This window comes from Suncus etruscus, chromosome 2 (genome assembly GCF_024139225.1).
Source record: "Suncus etruscus isolate mSunEtr1 chromosome 2, mSunEtr1.pri.cur, whole genome shotgun sequence".
In the NCBI taxonomy this organism is placed as follows: domain Eukaryota; kingdom Metazoa; phylum Chordata; class Mammalia; order Eulipotyphla; family Soricidae; genus Suncus; species Suncus etruscus.
The window spans coordinates 127,597,798-127,622,518 of record NC_064849.1 but is presented as its reverse complement, the minus strand read 5'-3'; the positions used below and the strand labels follow the sequence as shown (position 1 = coordinate 127,622,518).

Below are 24,721 nucleotides of genomic sequence, written 5' to 3'. Positions count from 1 at the left end.
AATGAAATGCTGTTACCAGATACTAATACACATTGCCCTGGGGATGGAGCAAGAATGTTAGGTAGGGAGTTTGCTTTGCACATAGCCAACAAAGGTTCAATCCATGGTACTTCCAGAATTAATGCCTGGGTGCACAGCTAGGAGTAACCCTTGAGCATTTCTGAGGGTGACCCGAAAAACAAAATGACCCAAAAACTGCAACCCTGGGTCAAGCAGCCCAATGGACAATGAGCACAATTTACTTGTTTAATCTAAAATACCATGGGATTCACTCAGACTTAAGGTGAGACTCAAAAATAAGCAGTAGCTACAAAAAATAGATACACATTTTATATAGAGGCAGGATTACTATACTTGGTAGTAATATAAAATCACATTATTTAAAAGTAGTGTTTTACCAGCAGAATTAAGATCAGACACGGGGGGGGGGGGCATGCGTGGAGAGATAGCACAGCAATAGGGTGTTTGCCTTGCACACAGCTGACCCAGGACTGATATGGTTCGAATCCAGCATTCCGTATGGACCCCTGAGCCTAACGGGTGATTTCTGAGCACAGAGCTAGAAGTAACCCGAGTGTCATCAGATGTGACCTCCCCTCAAAAAATAAAAATAAAAAAAGACCAGACACAGGGCTAGAGATATAATATAAAGGGTAGGGTGCCTGCAAGCTACTATAAATTTGTGATGATGTATAGGTCAGATCACCAAAGCAACTGATAATTATTTTTATTAGTTTCCTATTTTTTAGTATATGTGCTGCTGAAGTGAGCACTATATTAATTTCCTTAATGCACCTACAATTCTATACTTCTAAACTCCAATCAAAAAGTCAGAATTAGGGCCAGAGATAGAATGGAGGTAGGGTGTTTACCTTGCATGCAGAAGGATGGTGGTTCAAATCCCGCCATCCCATATGATCCCCCGAGCCTGACAGGAGCGATTTCTGAGCGTAGAGTCAGGAGTAACAGCGCTGCTGGGTGTGACCCAAAACCTCCCCCACAAACAAAAGTCAGAATTATTTGTATTTTAAAATACATTTAATAAAAATAATTCAGTTTTACATATTTTACATGTGCAGAATATTTACAGATTGCTTCCACAGCATTTATTTAATGTTTACTATTTTCCCATTATTTGCCTTTTGGACTTTTTTCTTCAGTAGTAAAATACTGTCCAGTGTATTCTGTTACTAAAAAATTAACTTTTTGGGTAATACTCCTAGAGGGAAAGAAAAAAAGCAAGGTTATTCATAGGTAATCTTATGGAAATTTAAGCCAGCCAACGCTACACTCCAACTATATATATTTTACTTGCTTTATTATTATTTTTTTTATTTGGGGCCACACCCAGCAGTGCTCAGGGATAAACTCCTGGCTCTGCATTCAGGAATCACTCTTGGCAGTCTCAGGGGAGATAGGATACGGGGGATCAAACCCGGGTAGGCCGCAATCAAGGCAAGGGCCCTACCCACTGTACTATCACTCCAGCTCCTTGCTTTATTTTTTTATTAGCACTCATTATACATGATTAAATGTTTAATTAAATCATTAGACATTACACATGAACCATAAGGTGTAACAGTAGGAATTTAAAATGTAGTCTACACATAATTTCTCAGGACTCAGATATATTCAAGTACCCAATATTGTGACCTATGGAAACAAATGTGGCTAAAATACTACATTCTAATTCACTTTCTGTAATTTACATTCATAAGAAAATAAATGGCCCATAATGGACATTTTTTTAGTTGTCCTTCAGACACTAGCTATGAATTAGGCATTTAATTTTCAGACCTAATTTCATTTCTTACAAACAATAGTTTTACCTTGTTCCGAGGCCTCTGTTCTCTTCCTCTTCGTTGCCACAGCAGGGTTAGATTGCTCCTTCAATGCTTCCACTGGACAGTTGGGTCTTGGCAACTGACTTCCAGGGGTTGGGCCTGGCCGATTACTGAAATACTTAGTTTGCAAAGCCTTTTAAAAGGAAGAAAAGGGAGAGGGAGAAGGAGAGGGGAAGGGGAAGGAGAAGGAGAGATTCTAAATGAATATATGAACTATGTTTAAGAAAAGCTAACCTTCAAAACTGTTGGAAGCATAAGAATGCTATGTGAGTGCCAGAGAGAAGGTGCAAAGGCAAAGGCACTAGCCTAGTATGCAGCTGCAACACTGGCTTGAATTCCAGTAATGCATATTGCGTATGATCTTCCAGTATTTCACATGTGAGCCCTAAGTACAGAGCCAGTGTAGACCCTGAGTACTGCCAACTGTGGCTCAAAAGTTAAAATAAACAAAGGCCCAAAGAAATAGTATAAAGGTTGTTAATTTGCTGAGTGATTCCCAGTACTATATGTCCTGCAGCATTACTGGGCTGGAAGCCATCCTCAACACTGACCCCAAAATAAAAACAGAAACAAGGTGAATACTCCTATACTCAAAACAAAAGTTCAACTATTAAGACACAAAAGTATATGGGGCCAGGCGGTGGCGCTAAAGGTAAGGTGCCTGCCTTGCCTGCGCTAGCCTTGGACGGACCCGCAGTTCGATCCCCCGGTGTCCCATATGGTCCCCCAAGCCAGGAGCAACTTCTGAGCACATAGCCAGGAGTAACCCCTGAGCGTTACCGGGTGTGGCCCAAAAACCCAAAACCCCCCCCCCCAAAAAAAAAAAAGACACAAAACTATCAAAAATAAATATGTAGTAGCCAAAACTGACGATTTCTTTCATGTAAAGAGAACAAGCTATCTTTGAATTTTTTTAATTTATTCTATCTGAAAGCCTAGAAACGGGTATATATCCTAAAGGGCCGGAGAACATACTTTGCATTCAAGGGACCTGGGTTCAATTCCTGGCACTGCACTGTTGCTTTAGTACTAAGCTGTATGGACACTCCCTGAGCACTGCCAGATGCAGGTATGAGAAAGCTAGAAACGGCTGAATGAACTAGAACACATGCTTTGCGGGCCTAGATTCACTGCCTACACTGCTTGGTCCCCTGAGCACACCAAGGAAGGCCTTATCAAAACAAAAAAATCCTAAAGAAAAACAACTAAGAAACTCACAATTTATATTCATTCCATATCTACATATGTTCAAATTTCAAAGCATATACTTTGAGGAGGGGTAGTCCTGGAGTCACAGCCAATAGTGCTAAGGGCTCTATGCTCTGGGATTACTTCTGGCAAGGCTCAGGGAACATATGAAGGACTGGGGATCAAATCAGGATTGGCTTCATTCAAGGCAAGCAACTTTACCATTCTGTGTTATTTCTCCAGCCCATCAACATTACTTTTAAGGAAACTTTTGTAAAGGTACAATAAAGTGAAAACAATGATTTAAATTTCAACAATTCTCCACAATTTCATGCTTTACTTAGAAAAAGGTTTGTCGGGGCCCAGCGAGGTGGCGCTAGAGGTAAGGTGTCAGCCTTGCAAGCGCTAGCCAAGGAAGGACCTCAGTTCCATCCCCTGACATCCTATTTGGTCCCCCCAAGCCAGGGGCAATTTCTGAGCGCTTAGCCAGGAGTAACCCCTGAGCATCAAATGGGTGTGGCCCAAAAAACCAAACCAAACCAAACCAAACCAAAAAAAAAAAGGTTTGTCAAAGATTATTTCTATTTGCTACCAGTATAATATTCTACTATAATTTGGTACTTTATTTTAGACTAAAATTTCAATAGAAAGTTTTATTCTTTCATTTTTTGGTTTGGTTTTTGGGCCATACCTGGTGGCGCTCAGAGGTTACTCCTGGCTCTGCACTCAGAAATTGCTCCTGGTAGGCACGGGGGACCATGTGGGATGGTGGGATTTGAACCACTGTCGGTCCTGGGTTCGCCCAAGGCAAATGCCCTACTGCTGTGCTATCTCTACGGCCCCAGAAAGTTTTATTCTAAAATAATCTATCAGGGGCCAGAGCGATAGCACAGTGGTAGGGCATTTGCGCTTTACATGGACAACCTGGGATGGACCAGGGTTCGATTCCCGGAATCCCACATGGTGCCCCGGGCCTGCCAGGACTGATTTCTGAGTGCAGAACCAGGAGTAACCCCCAAGCACCACTGGGTGTGACCCAAAGACAAAACAAAAACAAAAACAAAAAAAATTAACAAGTTCAAAATTTATTTGCACCATGGTACTATTCAAGTCATAATAATTCAACTAATTCCTTATGGATGATCCAGTCTTTATTCTTGTATTATTGTACTTAAAAACAAAAAACATGGGGCCGGAGAATTAGCACAGTGGTAGGGCATTTGCCTTGCATGCAGCCGACCCAGGACGGACCTGAGTTCAATTCCCGGCATCCCAAATGGTCCCCCAAGCCTGTCAGGAGCCAGGAGTAACCCCTGAGCACTGCCAGGTGTGGGCCAAAAACTGAAAATATAATAAACAAAACGAAAAACCAACAAAAAACCACATTGTTAGATATAAAGACTTGTGATCTTTCTTTCATTTTAGTGAGTTTCCTTTTTGGTGGGTAGATGAGTCAGAGGGTTAGGCCCCATCAGAAATGCTCCTGGCTCTGTGTTCAGGGATTGCTCTGGCTAAGGTTAGTGGAATCATATGTGGTATCAGATATTGAAAATGGATCAGTCATGTGAAAAGGAAATACTTTTACTTGTTCTCTAGCCTCCAATTACCTTTATTTTTTGTTACTGTTGGGCCACATCGGCAATGCACTGGTTCTGCACTAAGGACTCACACCTGGCAGTGCTCAATTCAGAAGATGATATGGGGTGCTGGGAATTAAACCTGGGTCAGACATGTGCAAGGCAAGTGCCCTACCCATAGTACTATGCCTTCAGTCATACCTCCAATATTTTTTGTTTGTTAGTTTTTTGTTTTTGGGCCACACCCAGTGGCATTCAGGGGTTACTCCTGGCTCTGTGCTCAGAAATCACTCCTGGAAGGCTTGGGGGACCATATGGTATGCAGGGAATTGAACTCAGGTTCGTGCCAGGTCAGCTGCATGCAAGGCAAATGCCCTACTGCTGTGCTATCTCTCAGGCCCCTATCTCCAATATCTTAATAAACACAAAAACCTTGTTTGTTTTCCTTTAATTTAACCTACTTATAAGTCAACTATGAAATATATATTTACATTTTCTTTCTTTTTCTTTTTTTCTTTTTTTTTTTGGGGGGGGGCCATACCCGGTGATGCTCAGGGGTTACTCCTGGCTATGAGCTCAGAAAGCGCTCCTGGCTTGGGGGACCATATGGAATGCTGGGAATTAAACCGAGGTCCATCCTGGATTAGCTGCATGAAAGGCAAACACCCTACTGCTGCACTATTGCTCTGGCCCCTATATTTACATTTTCAAAAACAAGTATAAATCTACTGTAGTTGTCTATAATGTAATCTGAATAATATGAGTATATCTTTGGGAGGAATGATGTTATTTGTCAGAATAAGGCAAAAATATATCTTCCCAATATTTAGAAATTATGTTATAATTGCTATGAAATTTTATTATTTTTTTTTTTTTGGTTTTTGGGCCACACCCGGCAGTGCTCAGGGGTTACTCATGGCTGTGTGCTCAGAAATAGCTCCTGGCAGGCACGGGGGACCATATGGGACACCGGGATTCGAACCAACCACCTTTGGTCCTGGATCGGCTGCTTGCAAGGCAAACACCACTGTGCTACCTCTCTGGGCCCGAAATTCTATTTTTTAATTCATGCTACATTTAATATTATCCTTAAGCAAGGAGATAGCAGAAGGGCCTGGAGTCTATATCTTTGGTATTTGCAAACTGCAGGTTCTATACCTGGTACTGCATTGCCTACATTCTTGTCACCCCCTTGCCATGCTGCTGAGATGTTCCTGACAGTGGAACCTGAATTGCCTGAGAACTGCTTGGGAGCAATCCCAGCCCCTCTGAACTAAAGAAAATATGATGAAATACCTGTGTAGCAGTAATTCGAGTACATGGATTAAATAAGAATAAGCCTTGTATTAGGTCCAGTAAGTCATCTCCTGCTGCAATGAAGATGTGCTGCAATGGGATTCCAGGGAAACTTTTAAATGTCACGAAATCTGGAAGACTACACATGTCCTGGAAAATTATTTTTATAATTAAAATAAGTAAAAGATTGAAAAAGCACACAGAAAGCAAACACAGAAAAATATGATCTATACAGAAAATCCCAAGTAACCAATTTTAAACCTCCTAGAATTAGGGAGCAGTCAGTTCAGGATATAAAATAAACATACTAGGGCCCGGAGAGATAGCACAGCGGCGTTTGCCTTGCAAGCAGCCGATCCAGGACCAAAGGTGGTTGGTTCGAATTCCGGTGTCCCATATGGTCCCCCGTGCCTGCCAGGAGCTATTTCTGAGCAGACAGCCAGGAGTAACCCCTGAGCACCGCCGGGTGTGGGCCAAAACCGAAAAAAAAAAAATAAAAATAAAAAAATAAACATACTAAAATCAAAAATAGGGGCCGGAGAGATGGCACAGCGGTAGGTCGTTTGCCTTAGACGTTGAAGGATGGTGGTTCGAATCCCGGCATCCATATGGTCCCCTATGCCTGCCAGGAGCAATTTCTGAGCATAGAGCCAGGAGTAACCCCTGAACACTGCAGGGTGTGACCCAAAAACCAAAAAAAAAAAAAAAAAAAAAGTAACTAATAAATTAAGACAAAAAAAGACATGCATTTCTTTAAGCAACTTTCGTGTGGTTGCTCTACACAGAGTATATGACAACTAAGTAATTTTATAAAAACAAACTAAATTTCGAAGAAAAAAAATGTATGAAAGCTTACAGGCCACTGTTCTTCTGTTGGTGTGCCCAGTGTTTCAAATATTCTTGTAAGTTGATCAAGATCTGAGTCTCCAGGCAAAAAAGGAACCTAAGAGAGACAAATTTTCGAGATGTCCTGTTATACCACTTATTCAAATACTACTATAAACTATAAGGTAATAAAACTATAATGTTATAAAATAATATAAAGGAAAGCTAACAAAATAAGATGCACTCAGGAGTATACAAAGGTAGATTAGATCTTCTTTCTTTTTTTTTTTTTGGTTTTTGGGCCACAGCCGTTTGATGCTCAGGGGTTACTCCTGGCTATGCACTCAGAAATTGCCCCTGGCTTGGGGGGGACTATATGGGACGCCGGGGGATCGAACCGCGGTCCTTCCTTGGCTAGCACTTGAAAGGCAGACACCTTACCTCTAGTGCCACCTTCCCGGCCCCTAGATCTTAACCAAATTAACACAACTGCTCATTTTATTTGTTTAACAAATTAAGCCTGATACTCTATAAGGATTGTGCTTCTCCAGTGTCCTGTTTAGCATGCAGGCCCATAACTTCCTTTGAGAACCCTCTGCAGTATGGATGTGGAGAGAAAGGGACTCTCATTTGCTACTGGTGGGAATGTCAACTGGACTGGTCTTTAAAAAACAACAACAACAACAATATATATATATATATATATTTCTCAAAGAAACTAGAAACTGAACTGCCATATGACTAGTATTACTGCTCCTGGTAATATAAACTAAAGATCCCCAAACACAAAAAAGTTCCGCATGCCTATGTTCATTGCAGAACTAGTAAGAACAGTCAAAATCTGGAAACAACCATAGTGTCCTAGAATAGATGAGTGGATAAAGAAACCGTGCAAGTGGATACAGAGCAATAGCACAGCAGCAGGGCGTTTGCCTTGTATGCAGTTGATCCAGGATGGACCTGGGATCAATCCCTGACATCCCATATGCCAGGAGCAATTTCTGAGCGCATAGCCAGGAGTAACCCCTAAGCGTCACTGGGTGTGCCCCCCCTTAAGAAACTATACATGTACACAATGGAATACTATGCAGCTGTTAGGAAAAATTAAGTCATAAAATTTTCTTATACATGGGTAAATATGGAGAGTATTATGCTGAATGAAATGAGTCAGTGGGGTAGGGATAGACATAGAATGATTACACTCACTTATGGGATATAAAAAAAATATAGTATGGTAATAATAAAGACGACAGAAATGAAGGCCAGGAGCAGCAGTCCATGACAGAAAGCTTGCCACAAATAGCAGGGGAATGCAGTTAGGACAGAGAAGGGACCACTATGACAACAAAAATTGGGAATGATCACTCTGGACAAGAACTGGCTGCTGAAAGGAGATAAAAGTGATATGCATGATACCCCTTCAGTATTTTATTTTTATTTTTATTTTTTTTGGTTTTTGGGTTACACCCGCAGCGCTCAGGGGTACTCCTGGCTCTATGCTCAGAAATCACTTCTGGTAGGCTCAGGGGACCACATGAGATGCCAGATTCGAATCACCGTCCTTCTGCATGAAGGCAAATGCCTTACCGCCATGTTATCTCTCCAGCCCCAATAACAGTATTTCAAAACAGTGTCTCAAAGTGAAAAAGCAAGAGCAAAAGTGCGCACATGTGTGAGAGAGGGAGAGAAGAGAGGTGAGAAAGAGAGTAAGAAAGAGTAAGAGAGAAAGTGAGTGAGAGGGAGAAGGCAGCAAGGTGGTTTGCTGGAGAGTGGGCCGGAGAGAAACTAAGGACATTGGTGGAGGGAAATGTGTACTAGTGAAGAGATGGGCTCGTACATTGTATGACTGAAATTCAATCATGAACAACTGTGTAACTATCTCATGGTGATTCAATTTTAAAATAATATATAAAAAATTAATAAATACATAATGATATGTTTGTGCATCAATTCAAGTCTTACCCTCAGAAGCAATTCTGCTAATATACAGCCAACTGCCCACATGTCTACACCTACACCATACATTCTGGCACCAAATAATAGCTCAGGGGCCCGATACCACCTGAAAGAAAAAAACTATTTTAGAATGGAATTACTAAACTTTTTCTCTAGGGAAGAGGGGTAGGGTTTAGAATTTAACCCAGAATTCATATACATAAGGCAGCATATTTTAATACTTGGCTACATCCTCTTAACTCCAAGGCACTTTTTACATAAAACTCTTCCATGAGGGGTCAGAAAAATAGTACAGTGGACAGAGTATTTGCCTTGCATATAGTCAACCTGGGTTTAAAAGCCTCCAAAACCTACTTGTAGCAATCCCTGAACACAGAACCAGGGATAAGCCCTGAGAAAAGGCAGGTGTGGCCCCAAACCAAAAAGAAACAATCTCTTCAGTGAAACACAACAACCCAGATTAAATTATTTTTTTAACTCAAAGAAAAGTTTGCTCTGGAGCTAGAGAGATAGTAAAGCAGGTAGAGTGATCGCCTAACACAAAGCCTACCCTGATTCGATCCCTTGTACTACATAGTTAACCCACCAGGATGATACCTTAGCACTCAGGTGAGGTCCCAAAACCAAAGGAAAAAAGTATGAGTGATAATAACTCGAAAAATTACAGATTATCAGGTTACAGTAAAGTAAGGGTAAGGTGCTTGCCTAGCATGCAACTGAGTTCAGTTAATATCAAGTACCATATACAGTCCCCTGTGTAATACTAAAAGTGATCAGTGAACACAGATTTAAGAGTATGACCTGATGGGGCCTGAGAAATATCATAGTGAGTTAGGAGTGTTTGTCTTGCACAAGGCCGATCTGGGTTTGATCTCCACCATATCATATGGTTATCAGAGCCTGCCAGGAGTGATTTCTGAGCGCAGAGCCAGAAGTAACCTGAGTGCCACTGGTGTGGCCCACAAACCAAAGGGAAAAAGTATGACCTGAACACAGCTGAGAGTGGCCCAAGCTCTCTCCAAATATCAATACTTTTCTTTAGAGAAATTTTATCATAGTAAATAAAAAAACTATGGAATCAGAACTAATAAAATTTATACACGTCCACCCATCAGTTGGATAAAATAAAATTAATAAAATTCCAAAACTAGGGGACGGCGAGGTGTCGCTAGAGGTAAGGTGTCTGCCTTGCAAGTGCTAGCTAAGGAAGGACCGCAGTTTGATCCCCCGGCGTCCCTCCCCCCACCAAGAAATTTCTGAGCGCTTAGCCAAGAGTAACCCCTGAGCATCAAACAACGGGTGTGGCCTGAAAAACAAACAAACAAAAAAAAATCCAAAACTGAAAAAAAAAAAAACAATTATAAATTACTCCCAAATGTTAAGTGGTACTTGTTAATGTCTGAGAACTAGACTAATTCAATCCTATCTGAAGGAAAGGCTAAAGTTCTTTTTTTGTTTGTTTTTTGGAACACCAGGAAATGTTCAGGTGTTACTCCTAGCTCTGCACTCCAGGGACTATATGGGATACCAGGGAATAAACCCAGGTCAGGAGTGTGTGAGGCAAGTACCCTAACTGCTCTGACACCAGGGCTGTAGCTTTTTAAAAGATATGTATATCAGGTCCTGGCTTCGCATCTAACTGACCCAATTCTATACGTAGAACCACATGGTAACCCAAGAACTTTCAGAAATCACCACAAGCAGTTATGAACTCGTGGGTAAGGACCTCTTGACCCCCACCAAAAAGATATACATTAATATAAACAGTCTAATTAAAAAAAATTCTTGAAACCTGCCAAAATATTTCAGAGATATGCTTATTTGTGAATAATATTTTATATAATAAAAGATTAAAATTATATAGAGATTCTTACCTGGTCACTACCTGATGTGTATAAGCTCTATTGGGGCTCCCAAATGATTTTGCAAGGCCAAAATCTGCCAGTTTTAGAACTCCATTCTCATCTAGCAACAGGTTATTTGGCTTTAGATCCTGTATCACAATTTTTTAAAAAGGATTATAATAGGATGAGGGAGATTAACATGACACATTCAGTTGGCTTAGCTCTAAATCTATAAATAGGTAACATCCAAAAGTAAGCATCATTATTTTTTATAAGCATCATTATTTTTTAAACTGATGTAAATATTACTAATGCAAAGTAAGACTTGGTGACCCCTTAAGATACCCAATTACACTGAGCTTCAATTCACCTACTTCACAGTGTTACTATGAGTATTTGTATAAATATTTTTTTTTTTTTTGGTTTTTGGCGTTTGACGTTTGACGCTCAGGGGTTACTCCTGGCTATGAGCTCAGAAATCGCCCCTGGCTTGGGGAGACCATATGGGACGCCGGGGGATCGAACCGCGGTCCGTCCTACGCTAGCGCTTGTAAGGCAGACACCTTACCTCTAGCGCCACCTTCCCGGCCCCTGTATAAATATTTTTTATAAAGATCTTTTGTTTGGGGGGTCAGAGAAATAGCATGGAGGTAGGGCATTTGCCTTGCATGCAGAAGGTCAGTGGTTCGAATCCCAGCATCCCATATGACCCCCAAGCCATCTAGGAGAGCTGGGAGTAACCCGAGTGCTGCTGGATGTGACCCAAAAATCAAAACAAACAACAACAACAATAATGATCTTTTGTTTGGCTGAAGTGGGCCCAAACTTTCATAGCATTCCTCACACTCCCCTTCCCCTACCAAGTCCCTGCTCCTAAATGGCCAGTGTCTTTTATCTTTATACCATGGTTTTTTTTTTTGCTTGTTTGTTTGTTTGTTTGTTTGTTTGGAGGGGGAAGGGGCTGAGGCCCAACCTGGCAGTGCTCAAGAGTTACTTAAGACTCTGCACCCAGAAATTACTTCTGGCAGGCATGAAGGAGCGTATGGGATGCTGGAAATCAAACTCAGATTAGTTCTGTGCAAGGCAAATAATCTAATAGCAGCACTATCGCTCCAGCCCACTCTTCTACCACTTTATAACTGGGATCCCAGACCACTGATACTAAAACACAAAAGCCAGTGTAGTGTCTTGCTTCCTCTCCATTAATGTAGTGCTCTAATTTTTACGCTATATGACTGGAAGGTAATGTTGGCAGATACCAGAATATTTCTCTAAACCAGAGGCAATAGTTGAAAAAGTTTTATATTTTTGGAATGGGCAGTGTGGTGGTAGTGGGTGAGAATGCAATGTGTTTTTTTTGTTTGTTTGTTTTTGACTTTTGGGCCAGACCTGGTGATGCTCAGGGTTACCCCTGGCTATGCACTCAGAAATATCTCCTGGCTTGGGGGACCATATCGGACACAGGGGGATCAAAAAGTGGTCCATCCTAGGTTAGCACGAGCATGGCAAACCCCTACCGCTTGCGCCACCGCTCTGGCTCATACAATAAGTTTTAATAAATTAGATAACTCTAAAAGACCTCTAGAATAGTATATTAAGAACCTCTAAAATTCTATATGATAATGAAATACAGCTTCTGATGCTTTAGCAAGATAAGATCAACTGTTTTATTCCTGGCTGTGTTCAGGGAATCTAATCCTGGCAGAATTCAGGGATCACAGTGCTCGGACCAAACCTGAATCAGGCATGTGCAAGAGAAGTGCCATATCTGCAGTACTAAATCTCTCAGAATTATCTTGGGAGGAGGGATTTGGCCCACACTTGATTTTGTTCTGGGTCCTAAATGCAGTGAAAAGTGGTGTTCTAATCAAGGCCAGCTACATTTAAAACAAGTGCTTTAACCACTGTACTATGTCTCTGACCAAAGGGCATTGGTCTTAAAACCAAAGGATGTATTTTGACACTATCATATATTAGTTACAGGTCACGAAAACTATGTATTATCCTAGTCAAATGATTTAGCAACTTCATCAATTGAAAAAAATTAAGGATTGCATGGATTTCATTTCTAAAGTTCAAAAAATAGGGACATTGAAGAATAATTGGCTTAGAACTTGCTGCCCTGCAAGTTCAAAATAACAAGCTCAAATAACCTAGCACAATCACCTGCAATGAGAATGACCAGACAGATCTGCTCTGTGATACATGTTAAGTATATAGAGGCTTTCATAATATTTCTCTTCGATATTTGTTTCCCTGCCTGCTTTCCCACCTATAACCTGCCAGGTGTGTGTGTGTGGGGGGGGGGGAGATGCTGTTCAGATCTGAATAAAAAGGGTATGAGTTGGGAAGTCAGGGTTCTTTTGGCAGTTCGCTAGCGGGCTCTTGGTGTTTAGAGCTGCTGGCAGGCTGACAAAGAATTCTATGTCCGACCTTCTAGCCTTGACACTCCTATCTGTGTGGATAATTTGTTGTGGATTGATACTACCAGAATTACTTCCCTGTCCTGGGGGCCAGGGGAATGGGAATCGCTTTCCCATTCTGGGGAGCTCTTTGGGGCTCAAGCCTCAATCAATCTAGGAGAGAACATGACTCTTCAATACACAGTGCCACAAGAAATTTGCAGTTGGGGCCGGAGAGATAGCATGGAGGTAAGGCGTTTGCCTTTCATGCAGGAGGTCATCGGTTCGAATCCCGGCGCCCCATATGGTCCCCTGTGCCTGCCAGGAGCAATTTCTGAGCCTGGAGCCAGGAATAACCCCTGAGCACTGCCGGGTGTGACCCAAAAACCACAAAAAAAAAAAAAAAAAAAAAAAAAAGAAATTTGCAGTCACATGCAGTCAGATTTGTGTAAACACCACCCAAGGTATAATCCCATAACTGTGTATGCCCCAACTAGAGAGCGCCAACCTTATGCACTTGAGTGCAAGCACAGCAACCAAAGGAGTGGTAGAAGTGGCAGTGCAGTAACTGCGTATGTACAAAACAAAACATTAATGGTACTGGGCCAGAGAGATTATACAGTGGGGAGGGCAGTTGTATTGCATGCAGCTGAATACAGTTGATCAAAATTCAATTCCTAGTTTGAATCACATATGGTCCTGAGTCTGACATGAGTGATCCCTGAACACAGAGCCAGAAATAGGCCCTGAACCCCACCAAGTATGGCCCCAAAACAAACAAAAACAAAAAAATTTTTAATTAAAAACTAAAAGAGGTACCAGAGTGATAGCAGTGGTAGGGCATTTGCCTTGCAAGTGGCTGACTCAGGACAGACCTTGGTTTGATCCGATCCCTTGCATCCTATATAGTCCCCCAATCCAGGAGCGCTTTCTGAACGCATAGCCAGGGTAACCCCTGAGCATCACCAGGTGTGGCTCAAAAACAAACAAACAAACAAATAAACAAAAAAAAAAAAACAGAACACCAGAAACACAAAGGGCGGAGATGCCCCAGCTGCTGGGGAAGATGCGTGAGCAGGTCCCAATTGTACATTTTGAGAAATAAAACTTTATTAAATCAAAAAAAAAAAAAAAGAACAAAACACAAAACCAAAAATACCTAAAAGAAAAATAAAACAGTAAACCACTAATGGTATTGTAAGCTATGTGGTCACAGTTTAAAAAAAAATGGCGGGAGCTAGAACAAAAGGTAGGTTGCCTTGCAGACAATTGATCCAGGTTCAATCTCTAACATCCCATGATCCCTTGAGCACTGCCAGGAGTAATTCCTGAGTACAGAGCTGGAAGTAAGCAAGCTCTGAGTATAAGTTAAGTGAGGCTTAGAAACATAATCAAAAAGGAGTATCTGTCTCAGTGAGCACCTCAGTCAACTGTTTGAGCACTGTGAAGTGATATGCAACACCTGATCATCACAGTATCATCATGAACAATAGAGGGAAGGGGCAGGGGGAAAGAGAAATATTTTTTAAAGGTTAACAAAGTTATTGTTCTCACAGTACCAGTGTGTAAAACAGTAGAATACAGACAAAGAAGGTGGAATAAAATGGAATAAAATGTATCATATGATCCATCAGTTTACAGACTTGGACCAGTTATGAACTAGCTGCTTATTTAAAATTTGTCTATGAGGGCCGGGAAGGTGGGCTGGAGTTAAGGTGTCTGCCTTGCAAGCGCTAGCGTAGGACGGACCACGGTTCGATCCCCGGTGTCCCATATGGTCCCCCCAAGCCAGGAGCGATTTCTGAGCGCATAGCTAGGAGTAACCCCTGAGCGTCAAACGGGTGTGGCCCAAAAACCAAAAAACAAAACAAAAAAAAAATTTGTCTATGAAACCAAATCTGAAAAACCTGTCCACAGTAGTAAGCCTTAGTTCAAAAACTTACTCTATGTAGAATCCAATGTTGATGCAAATATTCTAACCCTTGGAGAGTCATCAGCATGTAGGCTTTGATGTGTGATGGTGTAAGCACAAGACTATTATCCTTTATTATCACCTGTAAAGCAGGAATACAACCATACTTAATTATTCTAAATAAACCCAAGCATACAGTATACTATCTCAAAAGACTTAAAGAGAATTTCTATATTTCTTTTGTATGTTTCTGTAGATGCCTTTTCTTAATAGTTAGAATTCTGGGCCAGAGCAGTGGTGCAGCAGTAGGGCATTTGCCTTGCACGTGGCTCACCTAGGATGAACCACGGTTTGATCCCCCGGTGTCCCATATGGCCCCCCAAACCAGGAGCAATTTCTGAGCATAGAGCCAGGAGTAACCTCTGAGTATCACTGAGTGTGACCAAAAAAAAAAAAAAAGTTAGAATTATTAGTGTCTATTTCCATATGTAAAGGGAGGTTTCCCCATCCCAGCTTTGGGTCTGCTTAGTAGGAAATTCCTGAAGAAAAGTCCTAGTTGGGTTATAAGCTCAGGTTAAAATTAGGTTATAGAGATTGTTTAGCTTGTTATTTTTACCCCCATATGTACCAGGAGAATCATGTGGCATTGTTCCTTTTTTGCATAGACACATTAAAATGGGGGAAATCTTACATATAGAAAGAAGTTCTTATCTAATAGGGATAGGAACTCATAAATTTTATAGTGCAGGGCTGCCTTTTACACTGAACATTTGTCATGGAGACTTAACTTAGGCCTCAATTAATTGGAGGTTGACTGTCCAACCCGAACTTCAGATCCCAAGATTGGTACCGGCTTAGATTATGACACCAGTAACAGAAATCAAACTCCCCTTGGGGGATGCCCGAATGCCACTCTGGCACCAACCAGTGTAGGTCAACAAGATACCAACAAGGACACAGCAACAACTTGATCTACAGGCAGGTTGCCCTACCTTACCAACCAAAGGTAAAATGAAGTCAGAAGACACTCCGACCTAGGATCTGTGCAAAAACCAAGATCCCTAAGTACACAGATTGACTACAACCACAACTAAGCAGAATTTTTTTTTTTTTTGAGCCACACCTGGCGGTGCTCAGGGATTACTCCTGGCTGTCTGCTCAGAAATAGCTCCTGGCAGGCACGGGGGACCATATGGGACACCGGGATTTGAACCAACCACCTTAAGTCCTGGATCGGCTGCTTGCAAGGCAAACACCGCTGTGCTATCTCTCTGGCCCGACTAAGCAGAATTTGTCTCGAGACCACAAAGCAAGACTTTATCCTAGGACCTGTGTAAAAACCAAGATCTCTAAGTACAAAAGACTGACTTTGACAATTGCGATGGAGAACTTTCTCTGGGACCATAAAGAGAGACACTAGGGTTAGACAACCAACATGCCAGGAGCCTGTAGTTGGTCTTCTGACAGTATGCTTCATGGGTGGAGACATCTGTATCTCTTAAGCCAATGGAATTTCTTTTTGAATTTCCCCGTTTGCTGTGCCTATGCAAAAAAAAAAAAAAAGAAAAGAAAAAAAGAAAAAGAAAAAAGCCAAATCTGCTCCTTCCCCTTTTTTTTCTTTTAATTTTACTTATATTCTAGATAGGAGCTCCCGCCTTTTTCATAAAACCATAGAACTTGAACCATTGAATCATTGAATCGATCTGTCTCCTATTTCTATGTCTTCTACAAATTGTGAAAAGAAAGAAAGTGGAAGTGGATGGGACCCAGGGGCCAAGCGGTCTCAGGCACATTGAGTGGGAAAAAAAAGAGGTCAGGTCTAAATATCCATGCCAAAGACAATGACAACAGAATCAAGAGACCCAAACTACAACAAGCTAACACAAAATGGACCTGTTATACTGGTAGTCCTGAGGGATAGGGGTATAGGTATGGGATGCATGTGGGGAATTATGGTGGAGGGAGGACAACACTGGTAGTGGGAATGGCCCTGATGCACTGTCCCTAAATGCATGAAATACAATTCCATTGTCATTTATAATGGTCTCAAAAAAAATTTTTTTTGTTGACACATGAGAATCTTAAGAGAGTAGACCTTATTTCCCTCAGATGAATGTCAGTATTTCTAGTTATGTTATCAGGGATATTATTTGGGTGGGGGGAGGAGATGGCAGTGCTTTGTTTACCCATTGCTTTGCTTTGGGACATGAATATAGCACACCATCTGTTGTTTTCACTTGCCCCAGGACACATAGTCCGTTCAGATAATAGCATTGAGTATTCATTCCTTTGGGAACCTGTTTCCAGCTCAGTGCTCATAGCTAAAACAGGACTAGCCAGTACTTGTGGTTTCTAGATTCACCACCCAGCCATCACACTGTAGTCAGCCAATCAAAGTCAGATTCAAGCATGTGTGTATGATCCAAGCAAAGTGGTTCAATCAAGTTCTTGTGCCAGTATCCAAGGGATCAAAGTTAGACTGCAAGCTAAAGTATTTTTATTTTCTCAAGCATTATTTAACTCTAAAAGACTGGAGATACCTGAATCATGACAAAGGCCCATGAATGAAGGCAACAAAGAAAATAAAACTGAGTTAAAATAGAGTCTGATGGCAATATTTATGCGTCACAATTAACAGTTAATTTGTGAGTGTACCAGTTTTATGAACTATAAATGTCTCTTGGTATAAAACCAAAATTTAGATAAAATGGACCCTTCTAGGGTTTATAACTACCACCACAAACAAAATAAAATTCTATAAACTAAGAACTCCCTCAAGCCCTTCAGTACTCAATCCTCCTATCTATTCCCAATATTGTCAATAAATGCTTTGGGTTTGTTATAAGGAAAAGACACTATGGCCCCTGGTCAGCCATAGAGTGTTGTTACTGTCCTTTTAATGGTGAAGATGTCAGTTACCAGAAGTCCGACCTTGTAACTGCCCACAGGATCAGTTTCTGGGAGGATGGGGGCATGAGAAGATTTTGTGGGTGCGTCACAGCCTGATTGTTGGAGAAACTATTTACCTGACTCCCAGCTCCTGCCACCTTTTGCTGAACCTCTTCTACTGGTGCAGATCTAACAATAACAGAGTCCATTGTAAATCAGCCTCATTCCCACCCATACTGAGTTGGGGCCTTTAAAAGCAGGGAAGGGCGCAAGATCTTAGAGCCCTTAGTTTCAGTTTTTATTGGTGGGGGACACACCTTAGTGCTCAAAGGTTACTCCTGTCTCTAAGATTAGGAATTACTCCTGACAGTGCTTAAAAGACTATATGGGATGCTGAGAATTGAAATCTGGGTCAGCCACATATAGCTCTTTGCTACATGTGGTGGCCTCAAGCTAACTGAATCAGCTTCTTTGACTGGGGTCCTGGCTGGTGGACCTATAGAGGACCACTGACTTCCTGACTGCCCAGTGCTAATACATTACGTCATCAACTGAGATCCTTTGGACCTGTCCTACCTGAAACTTGATGGGCAGTGTAGAACAACACTTAGAAAATGTTATTTATTCCTACTCCCCCAAAATTTATTTTCTAAGAAAAAAGGAATGAGATTTAAGGAAACAGAGACTCTCACGGCCCTAGATCAGTCGTAAGAGTGCTACTGTCCCTTTAAAAGGTGAAGTGAAGCTTTTAAAAGGCCTCAGTTACCAGAAGCCCACTCCTAGTAACTACTACTGCAGGATGACAGTTGGCCCGAGGTTATATAAAACCCTGAGTTAAAGTGGTGGGGGCTAGGAGACTCTGCTGCCCCAGCCCTGCTGGACTGCTCCTATTGGATGCTGGAGAAACTCTTTACCAGACTCCCAGCTTCCTCTATTCTTTTGCTGCCCCTCCTACCACCTATTGCTGAATCTCTCCTAGTGTGTCCAGGCTTCACATTAATTTGTCTTTGAGGCAGTCTCCCCAGAAGTGCTCAGAAGTCCAAGGGCAATTTCTGGCATTATACACAGGACAATGGTTCAATGCTGAGACCCAGTGACAGGGCACTGCCTGGGTCAGCAGTGCTGACAACTACCAGGATCATCAGACCCCATAACCATTACTACTTAGAGGCCATAATGGCACTGAAGATCAAATACAAGGTATAAGCTTGAACCTATTTTTTTTTGGGGGGTGGGCACAGCCAGTGGTGCTCAGGGGTTACTCCTAGCTCTTCGCTCACAAATCGCTCCTAGCAGACTCTGGAGACCATATGGATGACAGGGATCAAACTTGGGTCTTGGGTCAGCTGTGTGCAAAGCAAATACCCTACCCGTTATGCTCTTGTTCTGGACCCAAGATCGTGTGTGTGTGTGTGTGTGTGTGTGTGTGTGTGTGTGTGTGTGTGTGTGTGTTATCACATGGGTAGCGGCTCAGGGGTTACTCCTGACTCTGTGCTCAGAAATCACTCCTAGCAGGTATGGGGGTCTATATGCAATACCAGGATTTGAACCACACTGTCTGTCCTGGATAAGCTACATGCAAGATAAACGCCCTACTGCTGTGCTTTCTCTATAGCCCCCAGATCTTATATTTTTCAAGACATTACAAATGCTGAAATTCTGTAGCAAATACACAAAAACTAAAATTTCAAATACATAAAACTCTAAAAATGATAGCAGTAAGGTATAAAAAAAGTTGACATTCACAAATGCTAAAGAAATCCAAATATTCTATTTAGCATAAGAATATGGCTAAATGACTTAAAAATAAAGAACTGTGGCTAGAAGGGAGAGCCCAACTGACAGAGCACATGCCTAGCATACTCAATATCCCAATTATTGGGGCTGGAGCAATAGCACAGTGGTAGGGCGTTAGCCTTGCACACAGCTGATCCAGGATGAACAGCGGTTCAAATCCCTGTGCCTGCCAGGAGCGATTTCTGAACACAGGCAGGAGTAACCCCTGAGCGTCAATGGCTGCAGCACAAAAACAAAAACAAAACAAAAAATCCCAAATATCACCCTGGGACTGTTTGACCCCCAGCAAATGTGGCAGAAGAAAAAATTCAGGAGAACTTTACTTCAGATTACGTGCAGATTTCATCAAAATTGAGCATTCTTTTGACCAATACTTTCATAAGTGATAGATAAACAAATTGTCTTTTAATAGCAAACTTTCTTAAGAATTTTAATCTTGAAGGGACTAGAGAGATAGCTGGGACCAGAGAGATAGCACAGCAGTAGGGCGTTTGAATTGCACGCAGCCTATCCAGGACTAACGGTGGTTCGAATCCCGGCATCCCATGTGATCACCCGAGCCTGCCAGGAGCAATTTCTGAACGAAGAACCAGGAGTAACCCCTGAGCGCTGCCAGGTGTGACCCGAAAACCAAAAAAAACAAAAACAAAAACAAAAAGAAAGAATTTAATCTTGGGGCTGGAGCCATAGTATAGCAAGCAGGGTATTTATTTGCCTTGCACATGGCCAACCTGGGACAGACCTGGGTTTGATCCCAGCCCATATGATCCTCAGAGAGTACCAGAAGGAATTTCTGAGCATAGAGCCAGGCCGATGGGCATAGTACCAAAACAAACCAACCAGGGCCACTGAGATAACATAGTGATAGGGCATTTGCCTTGCCAGTGGCCGACCCAGAACCAACGTGGTTCGGTTCCTGGCATCCCATGTGGTCCCCCATGCCCGCCAGGAGTGATTTCTGAGTAGAGAGCCAGGAGTAACCCCTAAGCGCTGTCAGGTGTGACCCCTCCCCCCAAAAAACAAAAACAACCAACCAAACCAAAAAAAAACTTTTTAATCTTACCTCTAGATCAGTTTCCATAAAATCAAAGACAAGGCTAATATTAGATTTATGTCCAAAAGCATCCAAGAGCTGCAAAACACAATTTTAAATATTATAATGCTGAATCTAATGAATACTAGACAATATTAAGCTAACTGCCATAATGAAAAACCATAATATTATTTTTGTTTTGTTTAGTTTTGGGGCCATACCTGGTGGCGCTCAGGAATTACTCCTGTCCCTGTGCTCAGAAATCACTCCTGGCAGTTTGTGGGGACCATATAAGATGCCAGGAATCAAACCCAGGTCTGTCCTGGGTCGACCGCGTGCCAAAGCAAGCGCTCTATTGCTGTACTCTCTTTTTAGCCTCCCCACAAAATTTTAAACTAGCACTTAGATTGTTGATAATTCTTGTAATGATTAGATAATATATGCAATTATCCTTTTTTCATTTGACAGAAACTAGTCCTCTGAAGCACAAATTAATTATACTTCACAATTTCTTTCCTACTTTTTTCCTTTTTGGGCCACAACTGGGTTACTCCTGGCTATGCACTCAGAAATTGTACCTGGCTTGGGGGGGCCATATGGGACACTAGGGGACTCAAACAGCAATCCATCCTAGGTTAGCATGTGCAAGGCAAGTGCCCTATCACTTACATCACCGCTCCAGCCCCTTTCTTTCCTTTTTTGGAGGAGTGAATTTGGGTCACACCCAGAGATGCTCAGGTGTTTACTCCTGGCTCTGCACTCAGGAATTACTCGTGGCAATATGAGATGTCATAAATTGAACACTGAACCTGGTTCAACCATGTGCAAGGCACATCTGCTATACTGTTTCAGGACCCAAACTTTAATGTTTCTTTCTTTTTTTTTTTTTTTTTTTTTTTTTTTTAGTTTTTGGGCCACACCCGGCGGTGCTCAGGGGTTACTCCTGGCTGTCTGCTCAGAAATAGCTCCTGGCAGGCACGGGGGACCATATGGGACACCGGGATTCGAACCAACCACCTTTGGTCCTGGATCGGCTGCTTGCAAGGCAAACGCCGCTGTGCTATCTCTCCGGGCCCTTTAATGTTTCTTAATAACACTAAATATTTAACTTCTTCCCTTATATTTCAGCAGCTATATTAAAAACTTTAGTCACAGCAAATTCAGAAAAATGCCTAACTTGAAAAGAAAATCTTATGACAGCAATAGTGACAATCATTCATTGAGTACATTCTTCATGACAGGTACTATTCCAGATACTTTTTTGTTTTTGTTTTTGGGCCACACCAGCAGCATTAGGAGTTACTCCTAGCTTTGCACTCAGAAATCATTCCTGGCAGGCTCAGGGGGACCATTTGAGATGCCGGGGATCAAACCCAGGTCAGCAGGATGCAAGCCAGGCAAATGCCTTACCCGCAGCTGTGCTATCACTCTGGCTTCTATTCCAGATACTTTAAATGGACTCAACTTATAGTCTTACCATCTTACAACTTACAATTCCTCACAAAAAAAGAAATATGGCATAGTAAAGAAATTGTGCTTAATATTTTATATATGATAAGCCTAACCCATATGCCAAATTTTATTAGTTCAATCAGATTGTACTTATTTTTTGGGCAGTGGGGGGAGAGGCATATCCAGCAGTAATGCTCAGGGGACCATATGGGATGCCGGGGATTAAACCTGGGCTCTGTCCTGGGTCAGCAGTGTGCAAGACAAACACCCTACCGTTATGCTATCACGCCAATCCCAAGATTGCACTATTTTAAATGTCTAGTGCAATAATTAGAAGAAACATTTCGGGGCCGGGAAGGTGGCGCTAGAGGTAAGGTGTCTGCCTTGCAAGCGCTAGCATAGGATGGACCTCGGTTCAATCCCCCGGTGTCCCATATGGTCCCCCCAGGCCAGGGGCGATTTCTGAGCGCATAGCCAGGAGTAACCCCTGAGCGTCAAACAGGTGTGGCCCAAACACCAAAAAAAAAAAAAAAAAAAAAAAAAAAGAAGAAACATTTCATCCTGAGAACAGTTTTGTTTCTTTCCGGCAACGCTCAGGGGTTACTCCTGGCTCCATGCTCAGAAATCACTCCTGGCAGGCTCGTGGGACCATACCGGATGCCGGGATTCGAATCACTGTCCTACATGCGAGGCAAACGCCTTACCTCCATGCTATCTCTCCAGCCCCAGTTTTGTTTCTTTCTGAGCCAAACCTTGTGAAATATGGACTCTACTCCCAGTGGCATATGTAACTAGAGATCTTAGTTAGATCTTACTCGTACTAGAGATCTTACCTAGGGTTCTTGAATACAATGACTGTGCTCCACCAAGTCATCTGAGGCCCATTATTCTGCTAAGCCTTCAGAGTCAGTGATGGCAAGGTCCCAAGTCCCAGAAACAACTTAGATCATACTCACACCAATTATATTTGGATGACTTAGCTCCTGTAATAATTTTATCTCTCTTAAGGCTGTTCTATTTATACCTGCATAAAAACACAAAGTCAAAAGTAGAAAATAATCCTAAAGACACCATCTTTCTTACAAATATATTTCTGGAAAAAATTTAGTTTCTCAGGAAATAGTAATAAATTATTCAGAGAAAAATAATGGATACAATTTTGGCGATTTTTGAAAATATCTATTTTTCTATAATACAGCCTATTTAAAAAATTATTTTTACTTATTCCTGGTTTTTAAGCCATACCCAGTGTTACTTACTCATGACTTCTTGCTGAGAGATCACTTCTCTCAGTGCTTAGGAACCATTTGGGGTGCCAGGGATCAAACCTGGGTTAGCAGCATGCAAGCTAAATGTCCTACCCACTGTACGATCTCTCCTGCCCCTGCATTATTTTATTTATTTTTTTTTTAAGCCTACAGCACCCGGTATTCCCAGGCGGTCTCCCATCCAAGTACTAACCAGGCCCGACCCTGCTTAGCTTCCGAGATCAGACATTTAGATGGCCATAGACTGCATTATTTTTTAAGCAGTTTAATACAAACTCTGATAAAAGGTAAACTATTTACCTTATGGATTGAGATCTAAAGATTACTAAAATTGGCTTTTCTGTTGGGGGTAGGGAGGGTTGGAGCCACACCCAGCAAAGCCCAGGGCTTACCCCTGACTTTTCAGTCAGGGATCTCTCATGGTAGTGCTTGGGGGACGGAGAGAGATGTTAAGGAGTGCTGGGGACTAAACTCAGGTTGGCTATGTTCAGCATGCTTGACACACACATATCCCTTTACTTCTGGCTCTGTGCTCAGAAACAACCCCCCCCCACACACACACACCTTTACTCCTGGCTCTGTGCTCAGAAACCACTCCTGGCAGGCTCAGGGGACCATATGGGATGCTGGGATCGAACCTGGGTCCACTCCGGGTCAGCAGTGTGCAAGGCAAATGCCCTATTGCTGTGCTATCACTCCAGCCCGCCTTTCTTTTAATACATCTTTCATAGTGAGCTTTGCATACTTTTTTTTTTTTTTTGGTTTTTGGTTTTTGGGTCACACCCAGCAGCGCTCAGGGGTTACTCCTGGCTCTGCACTCAGAAATCACTTCTGGCAGGCTCAGGGGACCATATGGAATGCCGGGATTCCAACAAATGTCCTGCATGCAAGGCAAACACCCTACCTCCATGCTATATCTCCAGCCCCCACTTTTAAAATGTGTATCTTAAATTGTCAGTGTACCTAGAAGTTCAAAAAAGACAAAACAATAACTTGAACTATCACCTAAAATAAAAATGAAAATACCAAGACACATCACTTATCATCTGTTGCCTCCCAGTTTCTGAGAGAACTGCAATGTTCCTCTGAAAACCCAAACAGGAAAAATAAAAAATCTATCTTTATTTCTATCCTGAGTTTATATTTACTCTTTTTTGACCCTACCCCTACTGTTTCTAGTGCCAATGTGCAAAAATCTAGTATAACTCCTATGCTTGGCTCATTTCCTCAAAATGAGAAACATTCTGTTTGTCAGATTATATGAAGTACTTACCATCTTTAGCCTCTGATCTGTGTCCAAGTTTGATCTAGTAAAGGAAAAAAAAAAGCACAGGATATATTAAAATGAGTTTAATTAATACTTAACCTAATATATAAAAACTTCAAAAATAGTCATAGCCAAAATATGTAGTTATTGGGCCCGAAGAGATAGCACAGC

The 24,721-nt window shown here is 41.9% G+C and overlaps 1 protein-coding gene across 1 annotated transcript in view; it reads right to left on the bottom strand.

Annotated features, from left to right (window-relative positions):
- Positions 1-1,016: 1,016 nt before the first annotated feature.
- CDK7 (cyclin dependent kinase 7) overlaps positions 1,017-24,721 on the bottom strand; it is a 28,762-nt gene continuing 5,057 nt past the window's right edge. Inside the window, exons 3-12 of the mRNA XM_049768804.1 lie at positions 24,557-24,590; positions 22,972-23,039; positions 20,594-20,662; positions 14,876-14,986; positions 10,561-10,679; positions 8,693-8,792; positions 6,762-6,848; positions 5,906-6,055; positions 1,830-1,977; positions 1,017-1,219 (exon numbers count right to left, since the gene is read on the bottom strand). Coding sequence (XP_049624761.1) covers positions 1,191-1,219; positions 1,830-1,977; positions 5,906-6,055; positions 6,762-6,848; positions 8,693-8,792; positions 10,561-10,679; positions 14,876-14,986; positions 20,594-20,662; positions 22,972-23,039; positions 24,557-24,590 — 915 coding nt within the window. The 3' untranslated portion in view covers positions 1,017-1,190. The remainder of the gene's footprint in view (positions 1,220-1,829; positions 1,978-5,905; positions 6,056-6,761; positions 6,849-8,692; positions 8,793-10,560; positions 10,680-14,875; positions 14,987-20,593; positions 20,663-22,971; positions 23,040-24,556; positions 24,591-24,721) is intronic.